The sequence below is a fragment of the Corvus cornix genome, chromosome 1A (genome assembly GCF_000738735.6).
Source record: "Corvus cornix cornix isolate S_Up_H32 chromosome 1A, ASM73873v5, whole genome shotgun sequence".
NCBI lineage: Eukaryota > Metazoa > Chordata > Aves > Passeriformes > Corvidae > Corvus > Corvus cornix.
The window spans coordinates 40,743,316-40,771,020 of NC_047057.1; the positions used below are offsets into that span (position 1 = coordinate 40,743,316).

At 35.8% G+C, this 27,705-nt stretch overlaps 1 protein-coding gene across 3 annotated transcripts in view; it reads right to left on the reverse strand.

The window, feature by feature from the left end:
- Nucleotides 1–511: 511 nt before the first annotated feature.
- The window catches only part of SLC6A15 (solute carrier family 6 member 15), a 37,451-nt gene continuing 10,257 nt past the window's right edge, over nt 512–27,705 (reverse strand). For 2 of the 3 annotated variants that reach the window (XM_039571058.1, XM_010413756.4), the window contains exons 2-12: nt 27,074–27,550; nt 18,008–18,165; nt 17,405–17,531; nt 15,364–15,545; nt 14,008–14,118; nt 10,324–10,565; nt 10,026–10,218; nt 8,651–8,843; nt 6,008–6,167; nt 3,324–3,486; nt 1,447–1,882 (exon numbers count right to left, since the gene is read on the reverse strand). In XM_039571058.1, the coding sequence (XP_039426992.1) occupies nt 1,511–1,882; nt 3,324–3,486; nt 6,008–6,167; nt 8,651–8,843; nt 10,026–10,218; nt 10,324–10,565; nt 14,008–14,118; nt 15,364–15,545; nt 17,405–17,531; nt 18,008–18,165; nt 27,074–27,362 (2,190 nt within the window). In that variant the 5' untranslated portion in view covers nt 27,363–27,550 and the 3' untranslated portion in view covers nt 1,447–1,510. Of the gene's footprint in view, nt 1,883–3,323; nt 3,487–6,007; nt 6,168–8,650; nt 8,844–10,025; nt 10,219–10,323; nt 10,566–14,007; nt 14,119–15,363; nt 15,546–17,404; nt 17,532–18,007; nt 18,166–27,073; nt 27,551–27,705 lie in introns of all 3 variants that reach the window. The other variant, XM_039571057.1, reaches the window with a different exon arrangement.

The window sequence follows — 27,705 nt, forward strand, 5'->3', positions numbered from 1 at the left end:
TTATTCTCCTGTGACAAAAGAGTTATCCATAAGGAATTTTATCAAGTTGCTTAAGTGCTTTGGTTTAAAATTTTGCGCCTTTCCATTTATCTGACATAGCTTTTCCACACTGACATGCTCAAAACTGTACTCTTGACACAGACTCTTGAGCTTCAGAGACCTGCATTGATGAATTAATCTGGTTCTTTGATGCTGGGACAATGTAAGTGGGTTCTGCTCCTTGCTTATTAGGGGTAGCAAAGTCAGAATTTATGCCTAATTTTAAAACACTTTAAGGTAAGGAGTAGATCACATACCAGCTTCCAGAGTATCCTGACAGTTTACAGTGCTACATCAGCCCCTGTATTCACAGTAAATGGCCCTGTCTAATAGTTTATTAAGATGACTGATTTTTTGTTTTCAAGTTCTTTTAGCATCTGTATTCATCTGGTAAATGTCATTCTTTCAGATAGTCCAGATGAGGAAAAAGCAGGCTGTGTTATAATAAGTGTATTAGGATATCACAGAGAAATACCTTATCAATCTCTTTATTTGTAGGTTAAAATGTAATGCCATACAGTTCTTAACAGTTACTGACTGAAAAAAATTATCTGCATAAAACAGAAGCAAAACTGAAGGAGACTAATTAAAAAAGCCATCTTGCTTCAGCTTTTGAAACTATTACATACAGAATAATATACATATTTACATTACAAGTATATTATATAAATATAATATATATGTAATCTTGTAACCACAATAAATATCAAGGTCTTTTTTAGGCACACAGCATAGAAAAAAATGCAGAATCTGCACAATCCTTAAGATTCTTGGAGTGACTCACTCTAACATTGTTTTCACACTGAAAAAGCAAGTATTTTACACAAAATGTACAGCCACAGTTTATGCAGTCCCCAGTGAACAGGGCATCTTTGATCGCCTTCCTATAAGTCTACTCCTTGATTTTCTAATACTATTGCTCTATACAGCTATTACATAAGAAAATAGTTTGCAGGTTTGTTTTTTACTCAGCTAATAGCCTAAGTAATTATCAGTGCTAATAAAATAAGTACAGCATATCTACATAAGGTATAATACAGGTGTTTACATAAACATGGGTTTAGTGAACTACTACTGAGCTCACCACTAAGACTTGGGAGTCAACCTGAAATTCAGCAGAAAAAAAAGGATTTTCAGTGATATAACCTCAGAAATATTTTATCATTTGAGTGAGACCTGTGCTCCAGAAATAGAAAGCTTTGAATTGAGAAATTAATTAAAAAATCAAATTCTTGGCTGTGCTGGCAGATGTAGACTGCCATTGAATTCGAATGCATTTCCTTCAGTGCAAATAAAAACTCAAGAGAATTAATCCAAAGGGAGTTTTCTCAACCAGTACGTACAGTCGTAACTTTTTAAAGACTGTCACTATGAAGCACCTGAGATCGCACCCTAGTAAGTGAAGCTGAGCACTTCTCATAGCAGGGCTGTGATCAGTGAGAGAAACAAACAGCACTTTTTTTCCCTGTAGTTACAAATCAGACTCTGGCATGTCAGGCATATCTGCCATCAGGTACCCAATACCATAACGTCCATTTGGAGCAGTGTCCAGAGTCGGTGATCCAGACTGTTTTCGATATATGTTTTTGCCAAAATTTGGAGACGGCACTTCACTTGGACTCTTCCCGTGAATCAGACTTGTATTATCTCCCTCCAGATTAACAGGTTCCTTTATTATCCGACCTCTTTTGTAGGATACAGATGCCAAACTACCAGAACTGTCATCGATAAGGTTGCAACGGCGCACCATGAAGACTATTGGGACTGGCAGTAGGGCCAACACCATCAAAGATATACAGACGATCATTGCCCATGTTGGATAGCTGTGGAACTCTTCCATTGCCTGAGAAACACAACAGAAAAACTATTAATACATCTTTACCAGAAAAATAAGAAAAACCTGCAGTCTTCACTGAGGTCTGTGGTTTTCAAGCATATACTCACCTTTTTGTCACCCTGCACCCACACTGTGGGCACCACTACAGATCTCAAATTTGAAGTCATGGAGATGTAGGATTGCTATCTTTCTGCCAGTGAGCAGGACTAAAACACCACTGAACAGTTTCTGAGATGTTCAGAGCATTTTAGCAGCACACAAATCAAGATTTTCACTTTAGGCTTTGTTACATTTCTCTGTAGTTGTGCCCTGATCCATGGATGACCATAGATCCAAGGATGTCCAGAACAGACAAGTGTGCAATGGTATCTGTAACTATGCCTGGAAAATTAGCCCTTGTTCTGTAGGCTAACAGGTGGTCTAGACAGGGACCATCTCAGTTATTGCACTTTGCATAAACTTCATGTAAACTATAATGCATTTACTGGGGCACTGACTACACCCCACACCTCTACGGCATCCATGCATCACTGGCCAACAGGCTCCGCTCACCTAATTTTTTATGTGGAAAGGAATGGCGTGTTTGGTATTCTAAGGTATTTCTCCTTCTAATTTTTGAGGGCAAGAATCATATGTAACAAGAGCATTTTTCTGAGAATCATGTAGCTGTCTGGATAGAGGCAGGCATACTGTCTACCTATAGGAAAGCCAACCACCTGTATTTACCCTTTACCTGTCTTTGTTGTGACTTCACCCCTGGCGAATTTGGACAAGTTTCCCGAGATTAATTTCTCTGACATTTTCTCTCTCTCCATTTTGCATAAAAAGCCCACAGAAACAGCTGAGGGCTGATGAGCCTACAATTAGCAGAACTCTTCCAATTTACCTTGACTGAATCTCTTTGAAGCCAATGCTCAGAACTGCCTTGCTGCTCAGCCTGACAAGTTCTTACCAGAGGCAGGTGTTAATACAGCTGCTACCTACACTGGGATATGTGTTCCAAAAGTGAAAAAAATTATGACATAGCTAAATTTCAATATTTAATTCCACATGAAAAGTCTGATGTGATATCTGAAATGACTTATGCGGTTATCACCTGTTTTCTTCAGTAAAATAAGACTTCATGAACATAAACAACCTCTCCCAACATTAAGAGTTTCTTCATCATACATCAACAAACTAAAAGTCACCCAAGGCATAAAGGTTTGTGTCAATCAATTATATTTTAAAGCAGAACTACTCTAAAATTAAAAAATTGTTGGTTTTACGTCAAAGCAACCTGAGATAAAAGCAACCATGTCATTATTTATACTGATTTTAATTTCTAATTGAGATTTTTTTGTCTGTTCATGTACGTCTCAAATGCTTCAGATATGATCACTATGATGATGATGGTATTATATATACATACAAACCCTACATATACACATACATACTATATACATACCGTATCTTCAATCCAAGCATTGTAACCAGGAGGACTTAATCCCATTTGGACAATGCTAGCTACCAGCAAACATGTCAATACAAATGGTGAAACATACTTCCACATGTAGTAGTAATACTGGCTTGGAGAAAAACCCAGCATATCCTTCAGGTCCTCCATAAATCTGTGAAGGGATTAAAAGGTTATTGTTAATGCACACACTGAGATTTTCAGCACTATAGTCGACAGCACCTAACTTGAGGGAATCAACACACTGGAAAAATGCATATATAGAAATAGTTGTACTTTAAGCTACTGATGGGCTGAAAAATAGAGTTCATACTACTAGCTCAGACCAGATGAACAAAAGGAATCGCTGCACAGTGCAGTGACTTAGTAAGCTGCTTGCTGGACTGTGCTGAAGATGTTGTTTACCAGCACATCTTACAGATTGTGCAATATTAATTTTGAACCCACACATGTGCTGCAGTCTAAAAAACCAACTTTATGCATAAGCTATGGTTTGCATCATATAAGCTGCTGAAATGAAACTTCGCCAAGCTATAAAACTGCCTCCTTGTTCCTCAAAATTTTAAGTTATGACATGAACAAAACTCCTATTTTTGTTCTCATGATGAAGTTCCAGAGCCAGTAGAAACACAGAATGCTTTCAGAAATAATTCTTTTGGAGTGTGCACAAGCAATGATTGTTTTAACTCCCTTGTGGTCCCACTCCCTTTTGAAGTGTGCATCTCAAAAAAGCTCTTAGACCAGTAAGTGCATTTTCAAAGCAGTTACACATGTGAAGCTTCTGCCATGTAAACTCTCAGAAAAAAAAAAAATAACTGCACCGCTTGAGGCATTCTATTGTTTGCTGACAGTGAAATAAAACACATCATTAAAAAAGAAGCTGGATTTACAAATGGATTGTGCCCTCTATAGATAGCGTTTTCTTTCTGAGATCTCCAGTTCTTCTTCCAGTTGAACATGAATCTTATCTTTACTTCAAAGTCTTCCATTGTCTCCATCCTACTAATCCTCTTCTAAAAGTCTCCTTTAGGCTCAAGTGCCTTATAGCACTGATCCCAGAGGAGGAGATTTTCCTTCTTGGCTACAGAGATTCCCACGTTACCTTTTTTTTATCCCTTTGGATGCTATGCTTTGGTTTACTATTATCTTATCAAAGACTTTTTATCTAATAAGACATTTATATGGAATTTCATCTACAAGGAACCCTTGGTACTATCACAGCCAATGGCAACCTGAGGCTGTTGATCCTGACAGTTTTTGCAAACTGAATTGCTAGGTTCCTGAAGGATATTCTGGAGAAACATACATCAGAAGAAATATCAGGAGTACTCCAGAGGGAGTACTTGGGTGGTCATTACGAATGAGAACTTTAGCTGTTAACTTTTCACTGTATCCTGTCAGAATCCCTTCTGAAAACATGAATGCCCTGCACTGTGAATCGTAAGTAAAGGATTACAATATTTCAGCTATGCCTAAACATCAACTTCCTCACAGGAAGCTGCTAACGTTTGGCATGACTACCTCCATTCACAGTGGAGCTCGGACATCACCAACCTTATAACCAGGTCATCTGTTTTATCTTTTGGTTGCATGTGTAAAATAATCTACATGGTGTTTTTATATCTAAGTGATCAATTGTAGGATTATATATGTGGTCCAAGTTGGAATTCTCTCTTAATGAGCAAGTAGGCCAAGCACTACCTGCACAGACCAAAAACAATGTCTGGAAACTATAAAACTAAATTTTCTTCTTATAGTTTTGTTTCATTGTGACAAAGGATTGGCTGATTACTCAGATCAAACAAGTGAAAAGTCAATTGAAACCACACCCATTCTATGTCACACTTTTTCTCCATGCAAAGGAATCACAGATGCTTTAACTACTTCAGCATGTTAGTACAGCAGGCTCTGTTTGACCTGCAGAGGGCATGAGTTATTTTTGATCCAAACTCTTCTACTCCTTAAGTGTGGCACATACTGATCTCGTTTACTGAACACATTCTGCTGATTTTGGTTATAAAATGAATTAAACAAAAAAAAAAAAAAAAAAGGAAAAAAGCAAGAGGGACTTATAGCCACTCCTCTTCACCCATCACCAATACGTCACTTTACGTCATTGTCAACTGTCAATTCCAAATAAGCTTTGACCCTGTTTTGCTATCATCTCCTCTCACAACTGATGCAAAGAACAATTGCTACAACACCCCAAACTAAATTTAGTTCATAAATAGAAATTTTTTCTTTTTACTTCCATTAGAGTTTGCTTTGTTCCTTTCTCAGCCTGCCTAGAACACTGCATTGAAATACTCACACTCATCTGCTGATTAGACCGTGGTTATTCTTGAAATCTTTATGTCTTTGTTGCTACAAATTCCCTATACTTTCATATCCATTCTCCTTTCTAATTCTCTAATTTTGTTTCTTTTACAGTATTCTCCTCTTTTTGGACCTGTTATACTCATTCTCTGGGTTTCAGTACACTGTCCTGATGTAGTGTATCTTGCTCCAATCCTGCTCCTAGTAACAGACTAGATTCTTGACCAGATTGACACGCTTTCTACTTACTTGTATTTCTGTGTATATTGAGCATGCTTCATACAGGATAATTAAAACAGTAATAATTATTGTAATGAATAGTGTTGATAAGGACAGGGAGATACATTTCCTTCACTTACTTGTCTATTCCATAAATTCGTATGACTGCAACATTCTCCAAAATGACCACGATAAGCAGGGGCAGAGTAGCTGAGTAGTCATCAAACATCGTCACAAAATAATTTCCAGAGCGCTGCACAAAGATCAGGCCAATAAAAAATGCTACCAAGCAGCAGATGACTGGAATAAAGGACAGCAATGTGAGCAATAACTACAACAAAGTTCCCAGACAAAGAGGAACTAACGCATTATTTCATATAAGTAACATCGATAACATTTTACTTTTTAGGTGGTCTCAATTCTAAGAATATTAGGAATCCCACCTCTTTCCTACAAAATGGAAAAGTTATGAAATTAGAATTACTAGAATTTCCATATTACAGCAGTCCTGATTAAGCAGCAGAGATTAATCAAGTGACTATTTCTGTAATAATAAATGTAATGTGAATGCAAGGGTAAAATCAACTGGTGGGGAAAACATCATACATCATGTTAACTGGTCACCAGTTCACTATTTGGAATTCAGAAGTGAACAGAACTTAGAAGTGAAAACAAAGGGAAAAAAATAAAATGAAGAAGTTTCATAGACTTCCCCTAAAACATAATTCCCTGCATGAAATCCTATTAGGATCTGTCTAAATGTATTTGTACATTAAGCAACATTTCTGTCCCTTCTTTAGGAACAACCCAAAATGTATTTCCGGAAAGGTTGATCCTGTGTAATGGATCTCAATATAATTTTCTCCAACTAAATTTGTCAGTAACAGGACTTAATGCTTAAGTAGACATAAATTAAGTCAATTTTCAATAAATTGTGAAATCAATTTTAGGCTAAGCATCAGTAAGACTGATTCTTCCAGTTAAAGTGCCCTTTTTTTTTTCTCACAGGGAACTTAGGCTAAGGATGCACCTAAGTACTCCAAAATTAGGTGAAAATTACCTGGGTCAAAATATAAAATATCTTTATAGAATACACCCATTGGATGAATCCAAGATAATCAATTATTGCTGATTATAGCACTGAAAGTAAGACAATGACACTGTTACAAATACTGTGGTAGAAGACTTATCACTTTTTTGAACCTTGTGGGAACTGTTACTGGAATGACTGTCTGAACTTTACACCTCTCTGCACAATGTTGTTGAACACAAAATAACTAACTATTTGAGCTGGTTCCCCTGAACTCAAAAGGGAGTTAACTGGAACCAAAGAGTTGCAAAAGTGCTTACAATTCTAAATTGTAAATGTAGGAAATTTTTGTCCTGTAAGCACAAAACCTATTGCAGCCATAATTCTTGTTAAATGCCGCCAATACTGCATGAAAAATGATCCAGATATTTCATTCCTGTAAGTTAATTATACAACTTGATAAGGTGTTTTTAATCTTTTGAGTACAACTGACTTTAGCTAAAATCATGCATGCATACCACTTTAAAAAATTACAAGAGAAAGGCAGTTCTTGAATATTCCTTTATCTTAATTTTTTTTTGGTCAAACAGAGTAACAAGGAATTACTGTAAAATGCTCCATTACTCCTGTGTAATGACTATGTATCATGGTATTTGCATACATACTTAGGAAGAACAGCTAATTTCTAACTCTTGCAGCAATAATTTAATACCTTATTATAAAAAAAAAAACCCCAAAAGACCACCAATTCAGGACTTCCAAAAAATCAGCTGATTTATCTTTCTGAAGAATTTGATTTTTTTAGTCAATCAAATATTACTAAAAAAGGTATATTCTAATATTATATTCAAATATTATCTAAGAAAGGTAAGGAAAGCAGTTGGGAAAAAAAGAAGTGCTCTGCTGCATTAGGGGTTAACTCTTATAAAATGCATTATTGTTTCTCTCACAGAGTTCATTATTTCCTTCATAGAATTAGATAATATTAAAGCACCTTTTTAATGTTTTTTTTATTTTCTATCCCACTTTTCACAGGCATTAATATGAAATCTGAATTTGTGCATAACACATCATGTCCTTTGCAGCTGTCCTGAAGGTTTTCAGAAACCTAACTTTCACACTTTTGCTGGTGTTTTATATAAAAAAGAGAAATCCCTACAAGTCAGAACTACATAAACATGCCATACCTCAATTAACTTTGGGCATTTAAGTAATAAAAAAACCCCAAATAAAACAACTAGACATCTTGTTTAAGACTTTATAAACATTTAACAGGGAAAAATATGTTTCTCTAGAGAGTAACTGTATGGATTTTAGCATAATAAAAATTTCATCATAAATTAGGATTTCGTTTGGCCTACTTAAGAATAATTTGTAGTAATTTGCAATGTATTTTCATTCTTTCCTTTTCCTTTGTTTCTCCGATGTGTGACACAGGCTGGAATAGAAAGTATTCCAGAAGAGCCCAAAAGGACTGACCATACAGAAACTTGTAACAGAAATTAGTCCTCCATTAAAATTTAAGTTTTAGAGTGTTTATGCTACTATAACATTCCGGAAAAGGTTTTACTGGCAGATATTAATGTGCCTGTGCATAGAAGTACAGTCTGGAATGCAGTGATTTACTGCTCTGTAAAATACTCTGTAAACTTTCATGTCAAAAAAAAGAAAAAGAAATAAAAAAAAGAATTCATACTGTCAAAAAAAATTCAGCTTACTGCTCTATGGAGAAAAGAAAGTTTGTGTAACTCACCAGTAAGAATTTCTTTCCTGACTTTGAAGGTATCAACAATGGGTGTGATAATGCCTTCTATGGTTCCAAACATACTTCCAAGTCCCAAATTTACTAACATGAGAAAGAACATAACTGACCAGAAGGGAGAAGCAGGGAAGTGGGTCATTGCTTCTGTAAATGCAATAAAAGCTAAACCAGTTCCTTGAACTGCCTGTCAATGAGAAAAAAACATTCTGTCATTATTCATGAATTTGTTTTTAATTTTTTTTGGTAGTGTGACAGCCTGACAAGTCTGACTTCGTGTTCATGCAGTGTCACTGATTACATCTTGAAGGCAGAGTGGGAAGTTGCTATCTAATATGCAATTCTTCCAATTAATACGATTTACTGAAACATGAGAATTTATTAGCTGATTGACATTAACACAATTCTTTCACATAATCACAGATTACTAGGTTTGAAGGTGTCTCAAGGATCATCTGGTCCAAACTTTCTTGGCAAAACCAGTCTAGAATGATGGCCTAGCACCCTGTACAGCTGAATCTTAAGTGTCCAGTGTTGTGGAAACCATCCATTCCACAGAGAGATTAGTCCAATGGCTGATTGCTCTCATTACGAAAAATTTTCCTCTCATGTCCAATCAGAACTTCCTTCTCTCTTTCACTGATAATTTTGCATGAGAGCTACTATACAGGACTAGTACAAAATATACTCTGTTTTCTCCAGTAAGCATACACAGGATTTAATTTCTATACTTTTGTTTCAAATTTAAACAGTGGGAATAGTGTAGAAACTTTTGAAGTCTAAGTCACCAATTTTATATTTTATCTTCAGATCCTGGTGCAACTATATAGAAGTCAGTGTTTCAATCTACAATTGACTCCCTAAAGCTATAATTTCTGCTATATATTTCATTTACTGTAACATTTCAAAACAGGATGATACTCATTAAACAACTACCTAATAAGTAAAGAATAATTTTTTACTTTCAGCAAAGTAGTATTTTTATCTAATAATTGTATCTTAGCATTAGAATATATTGCAATCTGAGATAATGAATAGGTAACACCTCTGTTTAGTCTTTGGAAAAACCATCATGCTCAATTCTTCTAAAAAACAGAGCTTTAAAAACTTATCACCTCCTGAGAAGAGTGATATAATGATCAAAATATATTATAAATCAGTGAAGACTATGTTAAGACACCAGACCCAAAAGTCCTCAAGTGAGCTGGAATGCAACCATGTTTTCATCCAGGTCTTTATAGGTGCACGGCTCACAGGTATGCTGCACTGATACTCTGTGTACACAGGTACACTTCACAGTACAACTTGTTTCAGGCTTACAAATACCCATCTGTTCATAATCTCTGTATTCAAGACTGAATGACATTACCTTGTCAAGTTCATCTTCTATTTGACAAGATTTCAGACCAAGAGAATCAAACTCTTCTTCTTTAACTTTCTGTATAATGTCATAAACTAAATTATAATCTTCTGCTGTAATGCTTGAGAAATTGATATGATGTGGGATCATATCCTGGCTGAGATTGCCCATTTTCAAAAGTTTTAAAATCTTCTCTGAATTTCTGTAAAACACAATAAAACAGAGAGATCAAAGTCAGTGATCTGTGTTAGCTCAGAAATAAAATAAAGCATAAAAATAATTTAAAAAAATAAACAGATATTCGTACTGGATAACACATTTTTCATTTATGATATTAGCTTTGAAGCCCAGCACTGCAAACACCACCAAAGTTGCCAGCACAGAAGTGAAAAAATTGATGAAGGACACCAGTACAGCATCAAAATGGCAGTTGTTGTCTCTCTTGTTGTAGCTTGAAAAGGCAATGACTCCACCAAATCCAAGCCCTAAGGCAAAGAACACCTGAGTAGCAGCTTCTCTCCAGACCTTGGGCTCCAGCATTATTTCAAGCTGTTTGAAATTAGATATAATATATGTCAGCTATAAATTGCATTTCTATTATATGAAAAAACAACAGAAAAAACCCTACATCATAAAACCCTAATACTCCACCACAAATGTATTTTCATTATGATAAAATGAAAGCTGAATACGACACCTGAAGTTGGCAAACTTATGGGCCAGAATTTCTATGTATTTTATATTATCTAAACATCAAAGAGAAACATGCTTGCTATACAGTATGTTCCCAACAATAAGACACTACTGGAGCTATGTAACTGAAATAGTAGCTAGTTATGCTGAGAAATAAGAGAACTTTTTTTTTTTACAGTATTAACTATCTTTTATTTACAGTATATGTACTGACTTCTGTTAGACTTAAGATGTCTTTTAGATTGACCAACCCTCTTAATAAATGCAATGAGTATGATTAAAGCTGCTTTGTTGTTACTTTTAAAACAAACAAAAAAGGTGAACATGAGATATACATGCTTATATGGAATTCTATTACATGCAAATATGTAAAGCAAAATGACATATATGATATGAACGCTGGCCACCACAAGCTGTATAGTCCATGAATCAAATCTCTAAAGTCAGATGCCTTGAACTTAAGCCTATGTTAAATAGGTCTTGTATTTCAGGGGCAGCTATGCCTTTTATCAAAAAATTGAACTGTATTGCGCCTTCAAAAAAAAAACTTTGTTACAAAGTTATGAGTCATCATCTGTCTAGCTCAAATTCTTCTAGATACTGAATCACAAAAAAGAAGTAAGGAAGTACATGTCAAATTTAAACATTAGATTTTCTGAAGCTGATTCAGGGCCTCCATTAAAGAATGTAATTTTTATTTTTTTTAAGCCCTAGGTTTATTCATAAAATTAAAACAAAAAAGCATCAGCAAAGATGCAAGCATTATTAGACTGACTGTCTTACGCTGAGAAGAAATAAATCTGCCATTGTTATAACATTTTGAATAAAATGTCAGTTTCCCATGAAGGTAGAATATTTATTACAGATAAGTAGCAGATAGCTTCTTTATTCACTAATATATAGCTGAAATACAATGTAATTGGGAAAAGCAAAGGTGTTTATGACAATAAATTTATTCCTGACTCACAATTTTGATTATAATTACAATGCACAAGTAGCTATTGCACGCCGGTCAACCTCTGTATCACATGGTCATGCCACAGCTTTCCCACCAGAGGGAGATCGAGGAACATTCTTAACTGTACCAAATCCATAAATGCTTGAAATATCAAAACACTTCTCACTTTCTACAATGTATCATTTGGTACCATCAAAAGCAATGCGTTCGTCAATACACATGGCCCAGACTTCCAAAATAAACTTGCAATTGATTTGCTGCTAGGTATCTCTGTACTTCAGCTTCATATAATCCTATACTTTAATTGCAGTAGTTGATTTAAGTGGGCTTTTCATATACCTTTCTTTAGGTTTTCCATAAAGTTTCTTATTTAGAATCTCTGCTTTGTTCAACAACCATGCCAAACAGAGAAATACTCCCCTTCTACATTAGTCCTGCACTCTCCTACCTGCACCAATGTGTGCTAGTCCTCTCCCATGCTGGCATAACTCTTACGGCAATTTGCTGAGATCATCTGTGCTCCAAATGTAGTCATTTGCTCAGCTAATTGGGCTGAAAAGATGTTTTTCCCTCCCCTCTCACATCTATCTACCTGAATAATTTTCATGCTAGATTGGTTTAGCATTCCTTTTTATAGCTTATATATGGCTGCCCATATAAAGTGCTAGCACAGTGGAGCAAACGAAACAACAGGTGGGGTAGTCTAAATTTCTTCAGGTAGTCTCATATGAACCTACAGTCCAAGTTAGTGCTCAAGTACAAAAAATGATAATGGAAATACTTTTTAAGGTTTATATTCACATATAATACATGTGACATACAGGTCTCCTAACTTCAAATTTAAATCACACCTTAAATTTTGATACAGAACTGGAAACTGGCAGAATAAATTAAGAACAATTTTTTGTTTGATATCATTTATCTGAACAGTTGAAACAATTGTATAATTAAGTATAACATAACTGTACAGTAAGCATCAGCTGCAATTTATTTTAAGTCTAACTCAGATGAAGTAGTGAGTACTGAAGAGGTGTTGGTATCCAAGGGGAGTTTTTCTATTTATTTTCCCTCAGTAGCTAGTGGTACTTCTCCAGTCAAAGAAAGTATTAACACTGCGGTCGAGAAACCAAATTATATCTTATAGAGGTCTGTATTTCACCTCTGCTTTAGACTTTCTCTTGTTAGTAGGGACTACATTTCTCTCTTTCTCGGGTTTCCCAAATTTGCCTGAGCAGCCTGCAAGTTCCTGCACAAGCACTACTCTCTAAAGCAGTGACAGTGAGTGAAGTGGAACATGACTGCATCAATGTGAGAGCTGAAAAAGGTCATTTTTATAGGATGACAGCTCTCCAGACTCAAAACACCTGGAATCAAAACAACTGACAACACCCTGTCATCTGGCATTAGCCACTATGTGCATTGATTTTGATTATTTTATTATTTAGCTTCAATTTTTGAAATAATGGTCCTGTTCTTCTTAACTGTATTATGAAGGGGACTTGCTGGAAAGTCAATTTCACAATACAATATGAAGCCCAGCATTATACAGTCCTGAGTATGGCTCTGACTATTCAAACATGCTGTTCCTATAGTACAGATGTAGCTGTGAGCATTCGAGATAGGTGTGGGTAGAATTTAGACCTTCAAGCTAAACAATGATTCATAACATCCCTTAGCACCTCCGTAGTTAGAAAATCTAAAGCTGTGTAAGGCGCATTGCTGGTAAAAACACTGGCAGCAAAAAATGTATGCTCAGAACTTCTGCTATCTTGTCACATCATAAGAAAATGGATAAGGAAAGCTGAGTGGAGAGTGCTTACACTACTTTACTATTAAACACAGGTCTCCTGTACTTCGGGCTACTATGTAAACAGCTTTAGTTTATTTCTAGAAGGGAAGAAAAAGAATCTTCTTTTTCAAAAGGGACAAGATAATTATTTATGCCATGACAGTTCAAAGTGAGGCACTGACATCCCAGAACTAGAAATTTCAGTATTAGGAAATGGCAAGATTGAAGATTCACTTCTATTTTCAGTATTTAGAGCTCTCTGAACATCCTGAATCCTCTAAATTGCACTCTCAGTTGCTCAGCTTTCTAGAGGTGTAAAACTCTGGGAACCCTCACCTAAGGGAGGTAACTCTACAGACCCTTGGAACACCTAGAGCCTTTGGACTTTAGGGCTTGTTATTGTGCCACTGAGGTAAAGAACAATTTTGCAATTTAAGCAACAGAAAAGCAGCCAAATGTTCTATGAAGACAATAAGTTTAAATGAGAACATTCATAAATGGCCAAATTGCCACTGAAACTTTAACACTCTGCAAACAAATTAAGTACATACCTTAGGGGTGAACATGTGACGAATTCCATCCACTGACCCATTAAGGAGCAGTCCTCTGATCAGAAAGCATAAAAGTACCACATATGGAAAAAGGGAACTAAAATACATGATCTGAAATATAAGAAGGTAAGAAAAAATGTAACGTGACATTTAACATGGACTTTCCATTCAATAGCTTCATTCACTACTCAGTATCCTTTGGATATATGACTGAATTGATAATCATATGTCCTAAGAAATATGCAGAACACTTCCCATTCCCCGTGTCTCTGCAGAAGAAAGCAAAATCACATGATTGCAGAAGAAATTAAATTCTGTACTGTACAAAAACAATACAACTGCCTGATGTACTTATCATTAACTGATAAAGAACCACCAGACTTCCAGGGAAATTCAGTATGATTTCAATGAGATGACAACAAAGACAGAAGTAAACTGTGGCAGAAATGCCTCTCTTTACAAAAGCACTTTGGCTGGGTATGGCAAAGGTATGCAGCATGAATAGTAACTCATTTTGTCTTCAGAAGGAAAGGGGACAAGAATCAATAGAAAGTACATAATCAATGAATTCAATCAATAGGTAATGCTTACTGTCAAAACAACAAAAAATAGTAATCAAACCTGATCTTTCATTACCCATCACTGAAAAGAAAATTTATTCTATAAAGTTTAGTAAAATGATTCACTAGTTAAACTTGATACTTTTTTCTTTAACTGAAATGCTCTAAGGATGTCACAGAAATTGCCATGTCAGTGCCAAACTTTTTAATAGCAAAGAATTTTGTTATTAGAACGAATTATTTTTCCTCTGAAAATCCCACTGAGATCAACAGATCTAGCAAATCTTTCACCAGCTAATCCAGCTGGCTGCATGCAAAGGAAAGAAGACAACAGTACTCAGATGCAAAGGGATGGTAAGTGATTAGTCAAAAGAAACAATCCAGAAACCTGGAAAGCAGCTATGTTAAAGACAGAAGCATGCATATGCAGGTGCACTGCAGTCATACTGTGAGTACACATGGAAACCTATTTCCTTAAACACTCAAAACACACAGACTTATGCTGCACAATAAAGCTGAGGAACAGTTACATGCAACAATTATGCTGATGAGAAGTAAAATGATTCTTCCGATCTCAATTCCCACTAAATTAGCACCATTTCCAATAAAATTGCTAAAATTTTAATGCTTAACTACTAACATTCCTCTGCTTGAGATAATACAAATACAGAGGTGAGTCACAGCACTTAACCTGCTCCTACAGATTTCATGAATGTAAACAGAGGGTTTGGTGAAGAGAAATGTCCTGAAATGCTTCAAAGTAAAACAATGTCATGCAGGTAAATAGTATACTCACTTTGCCTGAAGACTGAATGCCTTTGATCATGGCTAAGCATACCATGACCCAGGCAGCCAGCAAGCAGATAGTCATCTTCCAATTTAAACCCCCACTCTCTGACAGAGAGCTGGAAATATTCAGTGCTTCTCTGTACCAGTAATAAGTGGTTGCAGAACTTTTTTCACACTCTGGCTCCACAACTGTCAAAGAGATGTTAGCAAGTAAAGAATGGGTTCAGGAGAGATATTTCACTGCAGTGTTCTACCACTTCTAAATATTTCTAATTGTGCCATCACCATTTATTAAGAAACTAAACTCAAAAAATAGTCTTAAGACATTGTCTAAAAGCAAAAGTGACTGCTATCAGTGAAAGCTTCTGGCTATATCTTTTAAAACACCCTTTTGGGATAATGTATTCCTCAGCATTATGGTTAATCCTGCTCCAAGGCAGAATTTATTTCTCACTTTAGAACTAAATAGTAGGCAGGCTTAAATGAAGACATACATTCCATTTATCACACATAAGACTGCATTATCTGCATGTGATACCATGAATTGCACACTATGAAAACCATCTCTGCAATGAACACAAATTTGAAGACAAATGTAAAACAAATTGTCGATTGTGTCCACTTTGATATGACACTGAAATAAAAAGAGACTTAATTACTATTATAAACAATAAAATAATAGCGTAATGATACCAAAGTTATGAGAAAAGGAAATAAATGGTTCCTACAGAGATACGTTTAATGAAAGTTGCTATGTATATTCCAGAAATGATTCTTTTGATTATACTGTAATTCTGTTATACTCATGTTACCAAAGAGTTTAAGAAATTACCTAGACATATAACACATAAATAGAAAGATTCCTTCAGAGAAAATATTTACTTAAGTTCTTTATAAATTATTTATACCTGACAATCAACTACATATGTAAGCTAGGCCCTGAATCAAGATAATTAATGGAAAAAAATGGAAAAATATGCTATTTCTAAGAAACCTAGCACAGATGCCAGATCTTCACTGAAATAATCTATTAAAATGTTAAGATATTATCAAATATAAACATTTTCTTTTTTTAAACTTCGTTCAAATGGCTTCTGCTGAAGCTGGGCAGACACACTGTGTCTTATTTAGGCAGGATAAGAGTACATAAACAATCACTGTTGCTTGATTAATGGACAATACCTTATGAAATACAATACATTTGACTGTGTCAACATTCAAAAGTACTGACTATTTCTGTATAATAACTGAAGCAAGCAACTCTGGAAAAGACACTGTGATAAGGTACAACTTTTCAAATGTCCCTGGTTGTTCTTTATTCAAGTGGCAAATAAACCCACAAAAGATAATGAAAGAAAATTTAGAATCTGGAAAAAAAAGGAAATTAAAAAAAGAAATAATACACATTTCAATAGCAATAATAATGCAAAATGCATACTGTTACAAGATAAACAAATCCAAAGGATAAGGCACTTTTCATGCTGCTATAAAATATGTCCATAAGAGATCATCTCATTACAGCAAAAATCCAATGACTGATTATCTCATTTCTATTAATTTACAAAGAAAACAGTGCTTTTATCACTTGCATTTCACTGATATTTACAGTTTTCCATTTTCCCCTTTCTTAGTAAGCCAACAACTTTGTGCCAGGAAGTACCCTACTAATTGAAATGTAAAAATATTCCTCTTTCACCTTTGTTTTTCATCAAGTAAGTGTAAAAGGCAGTATCAACACCAGAAAAAAAGAAATAAGTTTTTTCTGCAACACACTAAATAGCATTCTCCTAATTTCACTACTCTTTAAAATGCTGTTGACAGTGATGCTTCTTTCCAAATATAGTGTATTTGTCTTAGATTAATCTTCTGTTGTATTTTTTCAAGTATTATAACATGACATCTTATTAAGATAGAAAACCAGTTTCGCCTAGAACACTTTTGCACACAAATATCTTTTTGAATTGTATTTTGCCGCCTTTTTGTTTGAAAATCTCAAATTTTACATATTTTATATGATTTTTAAGAACCTTATGTTAACACAGACTTACAGGTATGAGATGCATTTTTAACTAAAGGACATTGGTCCCATGGTAACGGATGCTGAAAAGACTGGGAAAAGTAAAACAGGCTCCATCCAATAATGACATTGTAGTACAGGGCCACAAAGAAGCATACCTAATAAAAAGGAAAAAAAAGCAACCAAAAAGTTACATTTATGAAGTAAATAAAAAAAATCCCTGCTGAACTTCTGCATGTTTCTGTACATCAGACAATGAACCTAAGTTTAACTCAACTAAGTCAGAAGAAGAAGGGAATGATTGGTCCCATTAAAGTACATGACATTTTCTAAATTTTCACTTTTCTCCGTACCTATCATATTACACCTATACTTTTACAGGCATTTTTCCTCCAGAAAACTATTCTGTTCCACAGTTCCTAATTTCAAAAGAATCACAAAATGCAAGTTGACTGATTTAACAGACACATATATATCAACATTTTTAATGGATCAATTCAAGTTCTAAGATCTTCAAAAACAGTGTAAACTGACCTTGGTGCCTAGCGAAAAATCAGTGGCCTTTCCCTGTGGCAAAACAGGAAATCTAAATCACAACATCTGAAAGCAAACGATGCAATGTTTAAAAACTTACTACACAGCTTGCAAATCCAATTCCTCCAAGTTTGGGGCTGATATAATTCCACACACCAATACTCCCTCGGCGGATCCTCTGCCCGACAGCAAGCTCCAAGAAAAAGAGTGGAATCCCTATTATCAGCAGCAAGATTAAGTATGGCACAAGATAGGCACCTAGGAGGGGAACAAAGTATAAATCAGAGTAAATGGAAGAATAGTCAGAACTTGACAGAACACATGTGAAAACTTCTAATAGTTTCAAATTTGAATTACTGTCCTTCATTGCAAAGCTTTTTTGATCACATGCAAGAGTGATTTTACCTCACCCTTGGTCATAAGTCTTGTAAGATATCAAAAACCCAGAGACACCTAATTTATAAAGCACTGTAACAGGTTTGAGGCAAGCCTTACTGAAAGTGAGATATTACTGAAATTAGTCATTTATTTGTTTGGAATTTTGGACATTCAACCAAACTTTTTAGAAATATAGAATGATCAGGAACAGAATCAACATTTCTTAGAAAACCTTACATCTTGACTTGTAACAGAGCAGCAAGACTGAATATAAAGGAAATATAGAAAACATTCTGTATTCAACATTCTGAGCTTCAGTCATAAGAGGTTTCAGAAGATATCTCTTGATTTCTCCATTTCTCAGATGCTCAAAAAGGGGATCACATAGTGTACATAATGGTGATGCTACCTAGCCTAGCAAGGAAACTGTATCAGCCTGTTGCTACAAGGTTCCAGACAGAAAATAGAAACATGAAGTGGAAGCGAAATGGAGTATTGTGGATCTGTATCTTGTAGTTCTACCCAGCCCTCTTCTTTTCAAGGCATATTTGAAAATGCAATTGTCACTTCACCTTTACATAAACATATACATAAAAAGCAATTCCTCTTTTTAGGGTCTTACTCCCAGGAGCTGATCATACACAATTCTAACTTAAGGATGTATCTCCATTTATTTCAGTAAGTCTGATTGCAAGCAAATATATCCATATACTAAGAGCCCTAACAAGCTCCAAGCTTAACTTCCTCCTCAGTGTTGTGGAGTATTTAGTACCAGATCTAACAAAACATGCAGGCCTCAGCAATAAGCAACATAGCACCTGACTTTGTGCGGCTCTTATGCTGCAATATAGACCGCTGTGCCAGACAACTAACTCAAAGGACTTAGAACTTCTGTTTGAAACTATTGTAAGGCTACAGAAAAGCATCTGAGAGATGCAGACTGCAACGTGTCGAAGCAAGCTACAAAGCAAAGATCTAAAGACCTCAGAAGCTTAGGTTCAGGGCTGCTAACTTGTATAATCAGTCTCTTCATCTCTGTGATGAGAGAGAAGCTGAGCAAAGTTCAGAAACCAATTTGGCATTTATCCTGAACTCCAGCTAAGTCCTACTTCAAGTTCCCTCATTCAGGGTCAACTTTCTAGGGCTTTTTTAGGAATCTATCAAAATACACTGGCATTTTCATATCCTTAGTGGGCAGCTTATCTCATGGAATACAGCTTACTTTAGAAAAGTTAAACTTTCCTAGACTGCGAAGGAGGTCTCAGATGTTCTGGTAGCATTCATTCCCATTTAGGTCCGCTAGCTATTTTGCTCCTCATGCAGTACACACTAATTGGACATCCCCTTCCACTACAATGATCTTTTGAAGATATTAATCATGGACTAACTCCAGTCTTGATTCCAAGACTAGCAGGGGGAAAAAAAAATAAAGTCTGAGAAAACTGGGGGCCCCAACACAAGATGTTGACCAACTGGAATGAGTCCAGGGGCACCAAGTTGGTCACAAGACTGAAAGACAGACCTGGAAAAGTTTGGGTTATTCAGTCTGGAGAAGAGAAGGTTCTGGAGAGACCTTATAGAACCTTATAGAAGTACCTAAAGGGGGACTACAAGAGAGCTGGAGATCTTTAATAAGGGTATGTAGTGACAGGATAAGGGGGAATGCCCTTCAGCTGAAAGAAAGTAGGTATAGATTAGATATTAGGAAGAAAATCTTTACTATAAGGTTGGTGAGGTACTGGAACAGGTTGCCCAGGGAGGTTTTGAACTCCCCATTCCTAGAACTGTTCAAGGCCAATTGGATGGGCCTCTGAGTAACCTGGTCTAGTGGAAGGTTCCCTGCCTATGGCAGGGCAGCTGGAACTGGCTGATCTTTAAGGTCCCTTCCAAACCAAACCATTCTATGAAAAACTACTGGTGCACCAGCCAGAGAATATTAATCTCATGTACCTCACAGTCTATAGGCTATGTTATCAAATGAAGTAGCTCCTATGTTTTATTTTCATGACGTGATAATAGGCTATGCAATGATATTGTCTGAGCAGCATTTGATCAATACCTATGTCAGGCTCTGAAAAATATACCTGTTTTGAGGTCATAGTACTCCCTTCATAGAACCAAACATCATGGTCTATCTACCCCTTTCAGCACACTACACTGTCTACTGAAGCATTATTTTTACTGAGGTAGCAGCTACATTCCCATTCAGTACTTTGGTGTCTCTTGCAGTTCATCTTCTATGTGCACATAATGGAAAGAATACAAAGGACTTACTTTCTATTAAGAAAAGAGACAGAAAGACGTAAATGTGGGGAAAACTAAGGAACATTCAAAAATGAGGGGGACTATCTGTCTTAAGAACACGTAACACAGAAACCATTAAATAGCCCTGATTTACCCTCAAAATTTCTGCAAGATAGAATTTACATTGCAAGTGAGAGGCTTTGGCATAAAATCTGCTCATACAATTCATTGACAGCCAACAGTACACAGGTTTTATATCATATAATGCTACTGTAAATGATACCTTAGATCTTAATTAGACAGATGTGGCATAGCTGAGTAGAGACAAACCTATACAGCTCAAAAAAATTGGGGCCTAGTGACTTACCCTGTATCCCACTGGATGACTGTACTAGAGCAGGAACTGAACCCAGCTCTTCAGTGTCCCAATCCACAACCTTAATCACAAGGCTGCAAAGTTAAGCACACGTTTAAAGACTGGGCTGATGTGGGTGTTTTACGGTGAAGTATCAACGTTAAATTGCAAGATTTATCAGTTAGATTCTACTAAATGAGTTAAATAAATGTGGTGCTTAATCCACATTACATTAGACACGACAACCCTGTAATTCACTGGGTAGCCAGACAGCAGAGTTCACCTCTATACTGCTAGGCTTGAAGTGCTGGTCTTCTGATTATTAAAACATGCTGAGCTTCCTTCTGATCTTGTTCCTCTCCCCAAAAAGGACATAATGGAAAAATTGTGCGTCTATGAGTTTCAGTATGATAGAGCTTGGATGCAGCTGGATTATACAACTGCATCACAGCTGCAAAGGGCTTCTGTGCCCCATAGTCAGCATGAAACCACAGCATCTCTGGGCAAGTATTTTGCTGAAGTCTTCCCTTGAAGCTAGACATACTTCAAAGAACTCTAAGACATCACCACTTCATCCTAAAAAAGAATCACTATGGAAACATCTCAGCATGTCTCTTATTTGCCTGTGCATGAAAACATGGGTCCTTGCAGTTACAATACTGGATAAGGACCATTCTTATTTGAGTTTGAATAATAAATTTGCCTCGAACAACATCCTACAATCATTTGTCTGCTACATTTACCAGCTAAGCTGCCTCCTGAATATTACAGTTCTGTGTAGTTCAGGATCCCCAGCTCTCCCTTCTACATTTACAAAATTATTTAACTGTGAAGTCACTTTTTTTTTTTTTTTTGCACATTTTGGTCTTAAACACTGGCTTCCATATTAAAAAATTCATCTCAATAAGGGAAAAAAAAAAAAACATTCATCCTTCTTCACTAGAATGAGTGACAAAGATACAAGAGATTTCATGAAGATTTCATGATTGTCAAAACTGTGCACAGCACTGCTTTGATTTCCTAATTTTTTTATTTAATCAAGCACCAGAATGGGATAGCTGGTAAATTGTCTCCCTTGAGATTACAATAAGCACTACATTTGGCAACATTATCAATAAAAGTGGAAAAATGACACTGGTTTTGATTTAAGCTCTTACAAATGCTCCAAAAAAAAAAACCAAAATTACATGATTCGTAGTGCTTAAAGAGATGGAAAATACTTTCAAAAGCAATAACACAAGGTCACATAACCATTTCCATATTGATACTACAGAAGAATTTTCTTCTTCTAGCAATCCTTGATGTAACCTGAAAAACGTGTTAACTTTCCACATTTGTTTCAGCAGCTGCTGTGCTAGATTTTAATTAAGTGTCCGGTCTCTGATTTAATTCTTATTTAATCAAGGTGAAGTTTACCACTGTCTTGAAGAGAGATCCCAGCTCTTATTGCTTACTAGACACTTACTAGTAGAATGCAAGCAAGAAGCTGATATTCAGATGAAGATCAACTTATTTTCAATGTCAAATGCTAAAATTTTCAAAGTTATGGCAAGTGAGCAACAGAATACTACAAGTTAACAGCATACTAAGCTTCATTAAGTGAAATTATTTACCACTACAAAATAGAAACTCCTTTTATCAGGAAAACTCTGATAAATGGTTTTATGTTTTATCTGTAGGTTTATAGTCTATCCTACTGATAGGATAGTCTTCCTGTCACTAGTTTCAGTTTCAGTATGTTCAGGTGTGCCTGTTTACAAACCTGGCTATTATTAGCCAATAAGCTTCAATGAAGAATTACACTTGCAAAATAAAAACAAGACATTTTCAGTACACTCAAGTACAACTAAATTTTATATCTGAAAATACCAAATTCGAAAAATGATACTGAAGTCATCAGTGAACTCAAGGCACTGAGTATACATTACTGATCCAAAGCTACATAATAAAGCCTCTGAATCCATATGCAAGTGTTGGAGTACAAGGGAATACTTGCTTTGTTCCCATTTCTCTTGTACTAGTTGTTATCTTCTAACAACTACTCAGTCTTTAGCAGTTTTTATATACTTTTTGCTCTGCAGTTGTCCACTACAACTGCTGTGCTTTTTCATTAGACCACAGAACTTTAATGTCAAGCTGCTGGTATTTCAGTAAAAAATTCAAACTACTTAATCATAAAAAGTCACAAAGTGACTCTACCCAGGTCAATCTTCTCAAAACGTAATGACAATATCATCTGCTACAATGTTTCCTATTTTGCTCACATCTTTTATCTATAATTGTTTAGTAGTTCTTTTGGCTTTTTACATCACAGAGATCTTAAAAAATACTTTCCTTTAAAAAAAAAAAACTAAGTTAATGCTCACAAAAATGCAACACAAAATCTTCGGGAATGCAGTACCTTGTAGACTCCTCACTTTTTGTCCACAGTAACACTCTCACTCTTTTTAGAAGAACAGCTAATTTAACTTGCTTTTGTTACTTCTAATTATGTAAAAGTATCATTATACTTCTGCTAATCCTAAAGGGAAATGACCAAACCAAACAGAATAAACTTTAAATATTTTCTTTGTTTGAAAATAGTGAAAGGTGTGCAAGCTGTCCTCCAGATGACAGTTATGAGAAGCACGAAATTGTAAGTCTAGTTTGTCACTATTTATGAGCATCTTGGCAAGACTGGGTAGACCTGAGCAGTTTGTTTTTAAGGCTATCAACCATAGGAAGCTCTGAACCTATGTTATGCTAACAGAGGTTATGAAATTGTTATATAGGAACTGTGCTTATCTGAAGAAACACATGTACTTACTTTCATGTACTAAAGGAGTAATAAACAAATTGTACAGTGCAAAAATGATAAATTGAGCATACTCAGCTCCAGTGCAAATCACCTGTATCAAGAATCAAGGATGAAACAGCTTTTTTATCTGTTAGGCTGCAAAGAGGTGCCCTAAGAGCCAGATGGGGTCTGGGCATTGCCTACCGGGGTAAGAAGGGCCTGTGGTGAGGACAGAGATCTATCGTCAGTTCCTCAAAACTTTACTGAACATCTTCAGCCCCTCTTTCACAGAGCATAAAACTCCTTTGGGCACTCCCTCTCAAAGTCAGGAAAACCAGCACTCTGGAGTGCTCTCAGTCTCCTCCCGGACTCTTTTCCATTCAATACATTCTGCATTACAACTACATCCCCAACATGGATCCAAGTACATCCCAGCTGCACACCAGCCTTTTCTCTCACCTCTCCCAACAAACATTTTTCTGGGAATGAGACAAGTGTGAAAGTTAGCAACGAGCTACCCAGTCTAGCTGTAACTGAGTTAACTACAAAAAATACCAGATATTACTCTAAATATTTGTGAGTTGCTATGAATTAAAGCAACGGAAGTAACTGTTAAATGATCACAAGAAATAAATTGAAGGAAGTTGGTTTGGTGGTACAGACCAGACCCAGAAACAGAGATTGCAAAGATATCCACAGACGTACAAATTCTCACTGCACTGTAGTGCTACTCAAGTTACTTTTAAACATGTATCACAGGTATCTCATTTAAGCAGTAGAGTGCTCTGACGTCAGAAGTGTCACCATACCCCAGGCCACAGCCATAAACAAACTAAATCTCTGTAGAAAACAGGGCAGGAAACAATTTTTTCTCCACAAAATCCTCAAATAACATATCTATTTTGACTAACCTTGCTGTGTCTTATCTATGTTTATTTTGTTGTTCTTGGCCCAGAAGTTTAAAAAAAAGATAAAAATGAAGATTATTACACATTTAGGATTTGCCTTTTCTTTTACTGGTGGCTTTAGAATACGTTAGGAAGCTGTGAAGGAAACTAACGAGTAACTATGGTTTTTACTTTTTGGTTTAAACTGGAACTGGATTTATTGGTTTACTACTTTTTAATATACTCCCCTCACCTGATGGTATTTTCCAGATATAAGTTCCTTTAACACAGGGAAGAAAACAAAAAATGTTTGGTCTAAACTGAAGGTAGAGACCTAGTCATACACTTCACTCAAACAGTCCTAATGAAAATCCAGAGAAAGATAGTTTACCATATATCAAGAGACTTCAACAGGTATTTATAGTAAAGATTTATCAGCAGATTACACAACAGTTCTGACACCCATATTTACACTGGGTTACATAAAACCACCCTAATTTTACCTAGAATAAAACTTATTTGAAATAATATGTGTAACAGAAAAACAGAACCTCATATAAAATGTGTATAGGTTTTCTTACCATGTGTTTGAAGTTTGCACTCCCTCCCCCTACTCTTCTATGCATTTGTGAGGATTACCTGTCCATCGGCACACACCTATACCAATGTATTTTACACATTTCAAAGTTTTGTATCACCTTCTACATCTTGCATTATGACTAACTTGAAAACCAAGCAAGCTTCAGCTCTAACGATCAATTCCTTTTCTCTGTTGTTCAGAAAGCTGCCATTTGCTAAAATGGTGCACAATTATTGTTAAAAGCCAAATACACCCTTGTCTCAGCATGTGCAGAAAACATTGTATCTCCACAGACTATGTTATACATCCAATTTCCTGCAATCATAGCACAGGAGAAAACATTTAACTACAATCTCAAGTGACACCATAACTACTTTTTCAAGTTTGATTAATGAAGTCTCATAATCTTTGTCTGGTTTACTGTTTTGGGGCGGTTTGGTGTTTTCCTGAAATGTGAAATTACTAAATAATTTAATTCACTTATATTTGATCTGAATTAAATTTACCCTCAGTCCCAGAGTAACTTTACAAGTGCCTGATGGCACGAAACCAACAGCCTAAGGAGCACACCAATGGATCCCTTCTTGTGCTTTGAAGGAGAATCCAACCAGCTTGCAAAATTACTAACTACATTAGACACAGCCTTTCAAAAGGATACAACTACACAAAACAAACTGCTGTAATCCATTATCCTTGAGACTAATTCTTGACACCATACTTAAAATCAATCATTTAATGACTTTCTCTCCAGAATAAAAAAGAAAAAAAGAAACTTAAATGATAGTAAAAAAAATCAGTAACTAGATATAAAAGGATTTATACTTTATCCTGAAGACAGAATATTTGAAAGCATAAACTTATTTTTTATTGCTTGAACTAAGAGAAAACAAATAAAGAATTACACTTTTATTATATTCTAGGCTCATTTCTATACTCCTCAATTATATCAGTTGCATCATGCAGCCTTTAAAATCCAGCAGGAGTAAAACGTTATTCTTCATTTTCTGTACATGTTCATTTTCTATATCATAAAAAGTGACAGGTTTGTTTTGAATTCAGCTTAGTAATTAGCTACAATAGAGTGTGCGTTAGTGTAGTATATTTGGATATGGTATAGCATTGGATAAAATACTAATCCGGCATTCAAAAAGAAAGGAAATTCTCCAGCCTCATACTTCAAATGCATTCAAGACCACAGATGGTCAACTAACAAACATGTTAGCTGTTTAAAGTGATGTTTGATGTTATTGTTTTAAGTGAAAGGTACCTTGTTATTTAGGAAAATAGTAGACTGTCTAACAGCACCAAACCAGATGCAGTCCCTTAATGTAATGATTGTAATGATTTAAATTATTCGTCATCAGTAAAAGAAAACCAACCAACCAAACAAAACCCAAACAAACAAAAAAACCCCAACAACTTTTTCCCTCCTAGAGTATTTTGAAGTTCTTGCCAAAAGTAAATCATGATCAAATGGCCAGGAGCCAAGAGCAATTAGAGAGTAAAAGTGTGAAGCTTAGTACCACTAAATACTAAAAGACCAAATGCGGCCTTGGTCTTTAAAGTGGATGTAGTTTTAATGCCTTGATTTATTGTCCAAGTACCATAAAGAACACTTTAGCACAATAACCAGGTCCTAAACAATGCAACCCTCTATAACCATGTGTTATGGGGTAGACACTGGTTTGACCCATAGTCAAGGCTGTATCAAGAGCTGTCTACCCTAAGATAAGGAAACGGCATCTTAGAAGAATCTGCTGCTTACTTTAACAAATGCATCTTTCTAAATAAAGAGAATGTGGGGTTTTCCTCATGGGCTCTGGCAAAAACTAAAAGAAAAACCTGGCATGTTGGAGCAGGTCTTACAGTGGTTCTCTCTGCTGACTTTGAAATCTGAAAGGTTAGCATCATCAGTTAGGTATAACTAGCTGTATCATAAAACTTACCTCCACCATTCTTCTGACACAGATATGGGAATCGCCACACATTCCCCAATCCCACAGAAAATCCAACTTGTGCCAGAATATATTGGAGTTTGCTGTTCCAAGCAGGTCTTTCATCTTCTACATCTGAGCCTTCTTCAACATCTACATCTTTTTCTTCCTGATCATCAACCATAAGTTCACTCTTCTTGAAGGCATCATCTGAAGAGTCCTCATTAGAGAGCAGGTCCTTAACTGACTCAATGACCTCATCATCTAGTTCTCTTTTCACTACCTTGCTGTTCTTAGGCATTTGTAACTTGAAACAAACAGCAAGGAGATGACGTTCAGCTGAGACAGATGGACACAGAAGTAAGCTCTCCCTCTTCTTAGGCAAAAATACTGAATAAAAAGACTGAAGATGGTGCCTGATGAGTCCTTGATATCAGGGAATCAAGAGTAAGGACTTCTGTTTCTGAACGCTTATTCTACTGAAAGTATCTGAAAAAAAAAATTAAGAAGGATATTATACTATTATGCAGAAGAAAATTTTGAAATCATGTGCTTTGTTTTACCCATTTCTGCTTATCTCAATGATATGACGAGAGGAGAAAATGAGAAGAAAGGGATGTTAAAACACTTTAAAATTGTAGCGA